The following is an 11,973-nucleotide window of genomic DNA, read 5'->3' on the forward strand; positions in this document are numbered from 1 at the left end:
CCAAAGAAATAATTGATTTTTCGCACAAGTATTTTATAAGTTATAGAATGGTTATGTGTGTTGTCACTGTATACTTTCAGGAATCTAACATTAAACATGCTTCCCATCTTAACATGGTTAATATGGCTCTAGGATCAAGAAAAGTAGGGCTATTTCTCACATGATCAACAAACATTAGGTTTCTTACCTACCATCATATTTCCAGGCAGCCTAAGAGTTGGAGCCCAAGTCTTCTGAAATGACGAGAAAACCCTCAGCCTCCTCCCTTAGCCACAGAATACCTAAGAAAATACTCCTGGGCCCATCACCCAGGCATGTATTAATTACATCAGTAAACTAATAAATCAGAATAGGAATTGTGATGCTGATATCTGACAATCATAATAGGCATTCATGATAATTTTAATAAACACAACAAATGCTATAGAAATGTGGATAAGCCTGGATAGGTTTTGAGATTAGACTTAGTGCGCTGCCTTAAAGAGAAGGGTTTAAAATGATTTGATCCAGGCTGTTGAGATCAACTACCAGTGTGATATAGTCAAATTTATTATCTTCATCCTTTTCTATTCCAACAATCAGCTACCCTCTAACATGCTATCTCCCTTTAAAACCCAAAGTGCTACTACGCCCCACCCCCCAGAAGGGGTGTAATATAAATTGTTGACTAAAGAGGGGCTCAAAACAAGTCTTTCAAGTTCAGCATCCCAAATTTTTAGATACCAAGGAAACATGTTTGCTCTATTACTGATAGTTGCAACTACATAATAAATCCTTAAAAGGAAGTATATTCTAACAAAACCAAAACATTATTTCACTTTAAGAGAACTCAAAGTTTTCTAATCAAAATTATGCCCTTTACTTCCTGCCTCAGTTCCTTAAAAACAAACACAAAACATTTATAGTTGCCTTGTAATGGTTCACTTCAGTCTAACTGCTTGGGAACTGGATTAAAGCTGTCAACTTTGTTTCCTAAAAAATATATATACTAAGGAGTAGTCAGTTTTGAAAGTACCATCCTGGGCAAAGAGTGGGGTGGAAGGGCAATAATGCCTAAAGACTGTACAGGCTGTTGGGCTGGGGTTGTGGCTCAGCGGTAGAGCACTTAAAAAAAAAAAAAAAAAAAAGACTGTACAGGCTGCAGTAATAACAAAGTCCCAAGATACACTTCAACAAGGCAAGTAAAGGATTGTAATACCTACACTTACACATTCCCCATGCCAATGGGTGGGACTCACTCCGCAATTTCCAGCTGGATTCTTGGTTGGTTAAGAATATTCCAACCAATGCAATGTAAAAAGTAGTTTAGTTTGGGACACATGTAACTGATAGAGTACAAACAAAGTTTAATAAGAATATGTTTAATTCTTGAGTGAACTTTCTGTTACTCCCATCATTAAAAGTTTTGGTCAAGTGTTATTCATTTATACCAGAGAATAGTTATCAACATCAAACGAGTTATGGGGTAGGTTCCTTCCCTTTTAAAAATGAATAAAATAATCAGATCATAGCTTATCAGACACTAGTTTATCACTGCATTTGCAGAACAGTTTTTTGGGGGAGGGGATTTTTTTTTTTTACTACTTCGCTGATTAGGAGAAATATATCCAACATCTTTTGTCTGACTACTTTGTTAAATATTTGAAAAACTTTCACATCAACCTTGTGATGCAGGTCTTTAATTTTAGAAACTTCATAACTGGTATAAAAGATTATCAGTTATTGGTTCATACAGTAGAGTCAAACTGCTGCTCATGACCTGATTCTAAAGTGTTTCCATAATACCAGTATTAAGGAAAAGTCATGATTCATAGGTTATTTGAGATAATTCTTTTAATTACAATTTATAGAAATGTTTATAAATTTATAAATAAAAACTTAAAAATTCATACAGAAGTTGTTTAAGCAAGAAATTTCCTCTACATGAGAGAATTCCAAATTGCAAATCTGTTTTCTGTGATTTAAAATAAAAAACACGAGAAATTGCTGGTTGTGGTGTCACAAGTCTGTAATCCCAGCTACTTGAGAATCTGAGGCAGGAGAATTGCAAGTTTGAGGCAGCCTGGACAACTTAAGTAGACCCTATCTCAAAAAAAAAAAAAAAAAAAAAGAGTAAAGAAGGGTTGGGCTGTAGCTTAGTGGAAGAATGTTTGTCTACTATGCATGAGGAGTCTCTTGGTTCAATTCCCAACATTAAAAAGAAAAACCAAAAAACAAAAAAATAAAGCTTAACGTGTAGGTATAATAATAATATTAGATTCTGTCATTTAAATTATCCAAAAAGCTATTCAGTGTGAATACTATTAAATCTTTCCTGTTTATACTTCTTGCTGAGAACAGAAGAAAGGATCCAGTCTCAAAGTGACTAAAAAATAATTCACATGGTTTCATGTGATCACCTTCAGGGTACAAGGTCTTTTTCTTTAAGAGTCCAAAATGAGATAAAAAGTCTCTTGATTTGAAATCAGAACCGATCTGCTGCTCGGCTAGCCACAGCTCGAATATTGCCATAAACCTTTGATGGAGGATTTCCTGTAAAGGAAAAAATAAGTAGTTTACATACACTGATATACTCACATAGACTCTATGGAAAAAAGTCTACAACCCTAATAAGATTAAGGACATTTTTAAAATTGGATCTACTTTATATCATGAAAAGAACCTACAGAAAAATATACCCAAATATTCTCAATTAAAGGCACTGAATATCAAGATAATTCAAAAAGGAGCCTGTCAGCAATAGGAGAATCCCCAGGTTTTCTGAGCAACTTGGACTAAAGGAAACAAACCGACTAAAGCTTTTCAGCAGTTCCCCTGGTGTTCTCTCTTCTGGAATGTTTTTTTATGTACTTACTCAGGGAACAGCACCAGAGATTTAAGTAATATTACCCAATAAAACTTTTATCTTCTCTAGAAGACAAATGAATCTAAGCAAATACTTCAACATTTTTTGCTAGGTCCATATTTGCTATCTTAGAAGAGCTTCTCCACAGTACCTAAACTGCTTTGCGAATGGGGTTTGAATTCCTAAATTCCCTATTATTTCAAGAGAAAATACACACACACACACACACAAAAAGTACACTGCAATTACCCAGGATGAGGTTGCAAATGGCAGTTCTTGCCATCTTGATGTTTTGGAAAGAGCCAAGGATGTGAACTTTCCTGAAAGAGATAAAGTGAGACCAGTTAGCCACAAACAGCATTTCCTTACCTAAATCCTATAATCCAAAGATTCTGGAGAATCATGATAAGATTCCCATTTCTACATGAAGGCAAGGGTAATGGCCATGCAACTCTGTAAACATCCTAAAGAGTAAATTTTTAAAGAGTGAGTTTTATGATATATGAATTGTATCCCAATAAAAAATTATCAGAAAAGACAAAAATTAAAAACAAACTAAGATTTCTTTTAAGATTCTTTCTTACTAGGGCTACTATCAAGTGCTTTCATGTGCTAGGGCTTTATATATATGTTCACATAATCATCACATAAACTTTACTAGGTAGAAGTTATTCCCATTGCACACATAAGAAAAGAAGGTTATAAGAAATCAAGAAACCTAGGGCTGGAGATGCAGCTTAGTATTACAGCACTTGCCTAGCACATGCACAAGGCCCTGGGGTTCAATCATCAGTACCCAGACTGGGGAGAAATCAAGAAGCCTGTCCAAGACTATACACTGGCAAAATTGGTGAATGAACACTCAAAAATGCAAGTAAAAGTGTACTTAAATAATATCATACCTCAGTTTCAACTGCAAAGCTTTCTAAAGATTATCTAAAATTTTTTTTGGTGAGGATCATGGGACTGTTTTTAATAGTTATTCATCATGAAATGACTCAAATAATTGGTAATAATTTTGGTTTTGAGTCCATTTTCACTGTGTCCTCTACAATAGTCATGAGCTAAATCTGCCATATCTTCAACTTCTGTTAACATCCCCTTCACATCATTTCTTAACAAAAACGTACCTCTCAAATGCAGCCAGTTTTTTCTCTATGAATCATGTACCACTGAGGCTGAAGGGGGCAGGGCCTTCTTGACTTCTCTTAAAAACCTTTAGCTTTGAATCTACTCTCTTCAAACCTAGTAACCTGCTTTGCTGTGGTCCTCAGCTGTCCCCACAGATCATCCTCAAAAACATTAGCTCATTCCTGGCTCACTATCTTTGACTACTGTCGTCACAATTTCTGATCATTTCAATATCTATGAAGATAACTAACTCCAACACCCTAGCCTAGCCTACTGGGTCCCTGACATATTTTATACCAATATTGGATATTGTTTTCCAAGCTACTCCACAAACTTTCACTTCTGTAGTCACAGTCCGGATTTGTCATTACTGAAATCTACAACCCCTCCACACTTTCAATTTCAAACATTCAGTCTCCATCACCTTCTGTCATTTCATTTCATACCACTTAATGCACTCACATCATTAGTCCAGAGCCCCGCCAGGACCTCTGATCTTTTTTTTTTTTTTTTTTTAAAGAGAGAGTGAGTGAGAGAGACAGAGAGAGAGAGAGAGAGAGAGAGAGAGAGAGAGAGAGAGAGGGAGAGAATTTTAACATTTATTTATCTTTTTTAGTTTTCGGTGGACACAACATCTTTCTTTGTATGTGGTGCTGGGGATCGAACCCGAGCCCCATGCATGCCAGGCGAGCACGCTACCGCTTGAGCCACATCCCCAGCCCCACCTCTGATCTTTTGATCTTACCAATCTTTACACCTCCCTCCCCATCCCTAACTCCCCAACACATACACCCTGCTTTCCCTCAGCTGAACACACTCATCCAATGGCTCCCCACTGACACAGTAACAGCCAAAGTCCTTACAGTGACCCCATGGTGCGGTGATTTCTGTTCACATCCCTAATTCCCCTATGGTGTACTTTACCAGGCCCATAAGGCCTCCTTATGCTGCCAGACATGCCCTCAACTTAGGACCTTCATGTTTTTCCTTCTCTCTAAAATGCTCCTCTTCCAAATACCAGCAGACAGACTCAACACATAAGTATGCTCCTTCACCAAATGCCACTAAAATGACAGTTCAGACCTAAACCCAAAGGAAGAGGATGATGAAGGTAATACATTCTAGGAGGTGGAAAGCAGACAGATGTGTGGGAATTAACTTTGTAGACCCAAGTGACCTGACACCTAACTCGGCAGTGGGAACATCCTGAAGCAAAACTCAAGGAAAGAGACACTGGGAACCAAGGATTCTAATAGCAAAAAGGGCAAAAGTGAAAGGAGAAGTCAGTATGAGATAGAGAGAGGGTGGGTGGGTGCTTAGGGAACAGAAGGCTCCAGGAGAGATTTCTAAAATGTCTGATGCATCCAAATAGACCAAGAGGAGAGATAAATGATGAGTAGCTCTTTGCTGAATCAGTACACTGAAAATTAAGAAAACACACTGACACACCTCCTCAAGTGAAGTCAAAGTTGCAAAGGAGAGAGACCACCTGGTTCAGTTATAGAATATACTGAGCACTGACCCTGGACTAATGAAAAAACAAAGTTGCTGTATGGTGAAGAATAAGTTGGAAGTGCTAGTGAAGCTGAGTGTATGCACTGCAGACAGAAGAGGGTGTGAAAGAAAGCTATATCATCTTTCATGGCTGAAAAATAAATTGAGAAGCTGTATGTCAGGAAGACATATGGGAATATAGATATTAATAATAATAATAATAACAACAGCAACTATCATTATTATTATTATGCTGCTGATTGAACCCAGGGCCTTATGCATGCGAGGCAAGCACTCTACCAACTGAGCTATATCCCCAGCCCTATTATTATTATTTTTGAGACAGAGTCTCACATTATCCAGGCTGGCCTCACACTCACCATTGCCTGCCTCAACCTCCTAAGTAACTAGGATAACAGGCACCTGCCACTGCACCTGGCTCAAGAAAAATACATTTTAAAATTAGCTAAGAGAAATGAAACTTGTTTCCTCTGAAGAGGGTGAAATGGAGGTATATGGCAGACATTTTTGGTTTTTCAAATTACATGTATATCACACTTTGATAAAATGCAGCATGAAAGACGAAGAAATACAGAAAACAAGAACAGATAAAGTAGGACTACTTTTGCTACTAAAATAACCAAAGTAACCTGGGGTGGGGGTAATAGTTGTAAAGGAATAAATGTCTCAGGGCACATAGGCATCCGATCTGGTATTCTGAATATATCTGAAACAAATTGTTTTTATTTTTATATATTGCTCACATTATACTGCACTTTGCCAGGTTATTAGCAATTCATTAAACTAAAAACAACCACTTACTGCTGCATAATAGTCTACTTTATGATTATTTCACAATATAAATTGTTACACATTGGGTTTCCAATTAGTCTATTTATAGCAAAAGCTTATAAAAACAAGCACATTTCTTAAATTTCAAGTAGTTTGTAAATAAGTTTAACAAAAATAGAAAAGATATAAAAAGTAATTCTATTGCAACATTATTCATAATACCCCCCAAATGAAATAACCCAAATATCAACTGTGAATGGATATACAAAATGCAATGTCTATGCGATGATAACAGTTGGCAACAAAAAGGAACTACTACTAACAAAATGGAGAAACTCAAAACAACATGCTAATTAAAAGAAGTCAAACACCAAAGCCTTTGTCTGTATATTTCTACTTACATGAATTTCTAGAAAGGCAAAACTCAGTGATAGGAAGTAAAGCAGTGCTTCCCTGAGAACACAGTGAGTGAAGGAACACTGAAAAGATGCACAAAGGAACTTTCAGTATGATGAACTATGAGGTTGTGATGGGGCAACAGGATTACACTACATTTCCCAACTCACTGAACCAGACACTTAAATAGGTGAATTTTATCGTATGTAAGTTATGCCATAGTAAACTATTAAAGAATGGTTTAAGTTTTAAGTTAACACTACTAAATGTACAAATTAGCAATTTAACAATAATTAAATTTAAGCCATAACTTCACAAGCAAATAATTTTTATCTTTGGAGTTCTAAATTAACAACTCTAGGCTCAATCCATAAAAGATCAAAAACAGAATACACCTGGCGTCAGGTAGAGGGCCACCAACACAGTATTGTAGTTATCTGTAAAGTGCAATGGACGTCTAAAATTTAGAACCTAAATAATGATGACTCCCTGAGTTTAGAGCAAAAGTGAGATGATCTTAAATGAAATTTTTTCTGGATTTAATTGCAAGCAGGTCCCTCCTCCCTTTAATCAACTGCTTCATTTCTCAACTTCATAGCATTATATAAGCTTCAAGTCATATACCAGTACAATCCACAACCTGGCAGCAGAGAAGATTCAACCTTAGAGAGGGGTAATCCCAGCTTTGCTTTCAGCACCCTTATCCTCATTAAGCCCATATCATCTTATTTATGTTCACATGTAACTACTTGACAGCTATTTTTACCCAAAGCACAATACACATCTTCCTTTTATGAAAGGCTTTGAAATATAAACACACACACACACACACACATACACACACAGATATAAATCTACAAAAAATACAAGCTATGGATTTTAAAGGAAAACCTCACAATGGTATTTGAAATACCTACTGCATACTCTCTCCTAACGAATCAACAGATTCCCTGATTAATTTATCTGCAATACAGTTTCTTTCAATAGTGATTCTAAATATTTCTATTATTGCTAAATGAGAAAAAAGTTAAAATTACTAAAATTTTTTTCAACAACTTTAATCTCAAAACAGATGATTACTCATTCAGAACCGTATATTGACAAATATTTAGTGGCAACATTAAACATAAAATATAACATGACTTTTTTGAAACTAACAAAAGATCAAATATAAATTATGACAAAATAATTTTCTCATGATCAGAAACTTACACATCAGCCAAAACTATCCGCGTCCGTGTCACATTCTCTATGGTGAATTTGGTTTTTCCTCCTTTGCCAGCAATTCTTCCTATTGCCCTTGACAGGTGGTCTCCCTTTAGGGGCTTAACTAGAGAAGAAAAGCAAGACCTCACGTGGTAACCTACTCCAGGGCATCACCCCATTCCACATAAAGTTTAATCATTAACCAAATTTCCCTATTAAATGATATAAACTTACATTTTTTAAAAAAGTGCTAATAACACAGTTCTATTGATGCTATTAGAAAATTTAAAGTGTGTTACTTCTTCACAAGAAGACCATGACATGCTTACCATCTGTAATTTCAAAAGACTCTAAGAAGAGGTCATCCAATCTGATGAGGGCAAGAGCATCCTAGAATATAAAAATAAACACTGTGAGGGCAATCCCATTTAGACACCAAGAATGAGTGACAGGAACTAAAATTCAGACTCTAGAGTTAGAAGACAAATTTTTAAAAATTGATTAATCCAATGAAATGTCCACATTGGATATTTTTCAGGTTCCCATTTAAATGTCACGAAATCACTCACCTCCACCTGAAACCCAAGAATAAAGGCTTTCACAAAATCAGCTGCTTTTGTCAGAGCGCTAACATCCTTGGTTTCTTTACAAGTCTGGGTGGGGGAAAAGAATACAGATTTACAGAGAGCAATGAAAAACAAAATAGTTTTAACAAAATACTAGAAATAATTTTTCCCATTATTATAACTCCATTCACCAGCACCCTTCTCCAGCACAGTCTACAACCCAGTTTTGGGAACACTGTCTTTAGTTTGCAAAACAAAACTTTCCTGGCTCCTTAGCAGGGCAGTTCCACCCAAAGACTGTCAAATGACTGGATGCATTCTATTACTGATCAGGCTTCTGAGGTTACCACAACATTCCTGTGGCTCAGCCCAAAGGATCACACTCTGAAAGCCCTCCATCTTTTCCACCCTTTCAATGCGCTAGCTCATCATCTTCTCTTCTCCTTCATCTTCCCTAAGAATCCTGACCTAATCTTCTTTATTCAATTATCTAAATGCTGATGTCTTCCAATCAATAACTCTGGTCCTAACTACATACATGCCTGGAACTGAAGGGGAAACCAAGAAAGTTTTAAGCAGGGATTTTGACGTCAAATTATTTACTTAATAATAGCAAAAACAGCCACTATTGATAAAAGGCCTACCACTGTAAATAGCATACTTGACACTATACCTCTGATCTATGTAACAACCTTGCAACCTTGAATGTTAAGTGATATAAATTAAAAAAATTTTTTTTGTATTAATGGGGATTGAACTCATGGCCTTGTAATGCTAGACAAGTGCTCTGCCGCTGAGCTATATTCTCAGACCTTAATATTTCAAATTTGAGACAGGATCTTGCCAAGTTGCTCGGGTTGGCTTTGAACTTGCAATCCTCCCGCCTTAGATTCCAGAGTAGTTGGGATTATAGATACACACCACTGTGCCTAGCTAATTATAAATACTTTTATATGTTAGAAAACTAAAATACTAAAAAGTAAAAATAAGATTCAAACACTGACTCCAAAACTATTATTTCTACTTTCCCACCCAGATTCACAATCTGTATGAAGAGATCACATATTTGACAAATTTAAAACCATACAGGACTATATAATGGAAAGTATCCTGCATTTTCACGTTTAAAACTAGACTACAGATATGATTCCTATACATGACTCTGGGCAAGTCTCGCAGGTACTCCAGGACTGAAGTTTATAAAATAAAGTCAGAAATGAAGGTCCTAAGTGGTTCCTACTAGCATCAATAGTCACACTAGCCTGATTACTTTGGCCAAGATAATTCATTTCTTTAATGCTGTGTCCTCATATCTATAACAGTGGAATATAATCATAGAGCTGCTGCCCTAAAGACTAAATAATGTAGTGCATGTTAAAGTACCACTATGTGCCTGCTATATGGCAGCATCATTGAAGATCACCAAAGTGATGACCCTATAATAAACAAGAGCAAAATACAATAGAAGCTTAGGCACTGAAGAAAAGACTGAAAATGGACTTATAAGGGAGAAAAAACTTGAGCTAGATCTTGAAAGATGACTGGAACTGAAGGAGGAAGAGAAAATGAGCAGGGAAGTGAAGACCTTTTTCAGAAAACAAAGCAACCAAAAAGTATGGACATAAAGAAATGGTGAGAGATGAACTTATGATAGGGTCTCCTACATGAAAGGCAGTGAAAAACTTAACTTTTATTCTTTAGAAATGCTTAGGAAGCCAGGACATCAAAATATAAGTACTGTGGTCTAAGAAAATCTGGCACAAATGATATAGAGAAAGACTTAAGACAATGATGTGGGGGAATTACAAGGAAACAAGAAGTCTTCACATGAAATCATAAACACCTGAATGCAAGTGATGATGGGAACAAAGAGGGGTTCTACCATCACAACCTAAGATATTTTAAAACATACCAGTTATTTACAGTTGTGCCTCTTTGTCCTAATGCCAATATAAGAATCCTCAGAAAGGAAAATACATTAATGTTGGTTACTGATTCTCATACAAAATTGGAATCCAGAAAAAAAAGTCCAAAATAAAATTTTAATGTCTAACTCCTAGAGTGACACCCTGGAATGACAACATGTACACATATGTGTGCAACATTCATTCTCAAAGTAACACAGATCAAAAGGGTACCTTTAAAACATATAGTATTTTGAGCCAGGCACAGAGGTTCATGCCTGTAATTCCAGTGACGCAGGGAGCTAAGGCAGGAGGATTTCAAGTCCTAGGCTAGCCTCAGCAATTTAGGGAGGCCCAAGCAACTTAGTGACAGCCTATCTCAAAATTTTAAAAATGAAAAAGAGCTGGGGATGTGGCTCAGTGGTAAAGCACTCCTGGGTTCAATCCACAGTACCAAAAATAAATAAAAAGGCAAATGAATAAAGTGTTTTGTACTACAGCAAGGACTTAAATTTATTACTTATACACTTGGGTGTATGGCAATCTCTTTATTTTGCTTTTCATCAACACAAAACATTATAGAAAATACACACAGGTAACCAGTATTTTAATATGATCTCGGAATCAGTTCTGGAATGCAATTTGAATTTGTATTAAATGCAGATTCTGAATACACTTGGTAAGTTCAAACTCATTATGATATATTTAAAAACTGAAGAAAACCATTTAATGAAACAGGTCCCTTGAAGGAAAATCTGCTTGTACTTTTTCATCCCTGGAGTAGAGAAAAACTTGGTGTATATGAAAATAGTTGACATTCTCCTTACCCTGATTTCTACATTTCTTGATTTCAAATTAAAGCGTATCTGAAGTCCCAAATGTTCTACAATAGGAGTAAATATCTTCATCCAGTTTTCTTTTAATGGTGTGTATCTGTTCGCTGGGACTGGAATTTTCCGCGTTTCTTCTTTTCCACCCTGCAATTAAAGGAAAAAAAAAAAAAACTCAGGAGACGCGAGGAGGAATGAGGGTGGAGGGCGGGTTTGTAAAATGACAGCAGACTTACAAAACGACAGCAGACTTACAAAACGCTGCTCTTTAACCAAGTTAAACTTCAGAAGAGTCACTTCACGGCAACAGAGCCCCCACATTCAATATCATGCAAAGACTACCAGCCTGATCAGCCTCTGGTCCCCCAACAAGTACCACAAGTCCGTCCCCAGAGAGGGGCGGGAAGACGGGCCTCTTCGCCGGCCGGGCCTCCTCGGTGTCCATGCAGCCCGCGTCCCCGCTCTCCCCTGCTGCGGACAGTTGCGCTGCCTGTCGTTTCTTCGCCCGCCGGCCTCCCTTGCGGGTGACCTGGGTGAAGCCGTCCTCAGCCCCAGCGCTCAGTGTCTCCATCTCGGCCATCTTGACTGCCGACCAGAAGTTCCAACTCCAACACGTGCGCTGCTGCACTACGCAGGCGCGCCGCACAGGAGCCAGCCTTCGCCAATCAACACCGGGGCTCCGCCCCCTTTCTAAGAGGTCCCACGCCGGGGTCCTGAAGCAGACTTTGTGAGAGCGTATGCCTGAGCTGTCCTAAAATATGCCTGATTCTTAGGGTTGCCTTTTAGCCGTTCAACTCACAGCCAAGCCA

At 37.4% G+C, this 11,973-nt stretch overlaps 1 protein-coding gene across 1 annotated transcript; it reads right to left on the reverse strand.

Annotated features, from left to right (window-relative positions):
* Positions 1 to 1,815: 1,815 nt before the first annotated feature.
* On the reverse strand, positions 1,816 to 11,798 carry Pno1 (partner of NOB1 homolog). Its single transcript, XM_046422577.2, has 7 exons — positions 11,541 to 11,798; positions 11,162 to 11,311; positions 8,434 to 8,517; positions 8,194 to 8,254; positions 7,871 to 7,988; positions 3,095 to 3,165; positions 1,816 to 2,532 (listed from the first exon to the last, which is right to left on the reverse strand). The coding sequence occupies exons 1-7, from the start codon at positions 11,742 to 11,744 to the stop codon at positions 2,465 to 2,467; spliced, it is 756 nt and encodes a 251-aa protein (XP_046278533.1). The 5' UTR covers positions 11,745 to 11,798; the 3' UTR covers positions 1,816 to 2,464.
* Between the last annotated feature and the right edge of the window lie 175 nt (positions 11,799 to 11,973).

Source organism: Marmota monax, unplaced genomic scaffold, assembly GCF_021218885.2.
Source record: "Marmota monax isolate L192 unplaced genomic scaffold, Marmota_monax_Labrador192_F-V1.1 WCK01_AAM20220418_F8-fsc00015, whole genome shotgun sequence".
In the NCBI taxonomy this organism is placed as follows: domain Eukaryota; kingdom Metazoa; phylum Chordata; class Mammalia; order Rodentia; family Sciuridae; genus Marmota; species Marmota monax.

What these genes read in the sequence shown, in the direction of transcription:
- Pno1 (XM_046422577.2), bottom strand. Translation starts at nt 11,744, where the DNA reads ATGGCCGAGATGGAGACACTGAGCGCTGGGGCTGAGGACGGCTTCACC. An exon ending in TTCTTGGGTTTCAGGTGGAG is followed by an intron (nt 8,255 to 8,433) that starts GTGAGTGATTTC and finishes TTTATATTCTAG; the next exon opens with GATGCTCTTGCCCTCATCAG. An exon ending in CATTTGCAACCTCATCCTGG is followed by an intron (nt 2,533 to 3,094) that starts GTAATTGCAGTG and finishes TTTCCTTTACAG; the next exon opens with GAAATCCTCCATCAAAGGTT.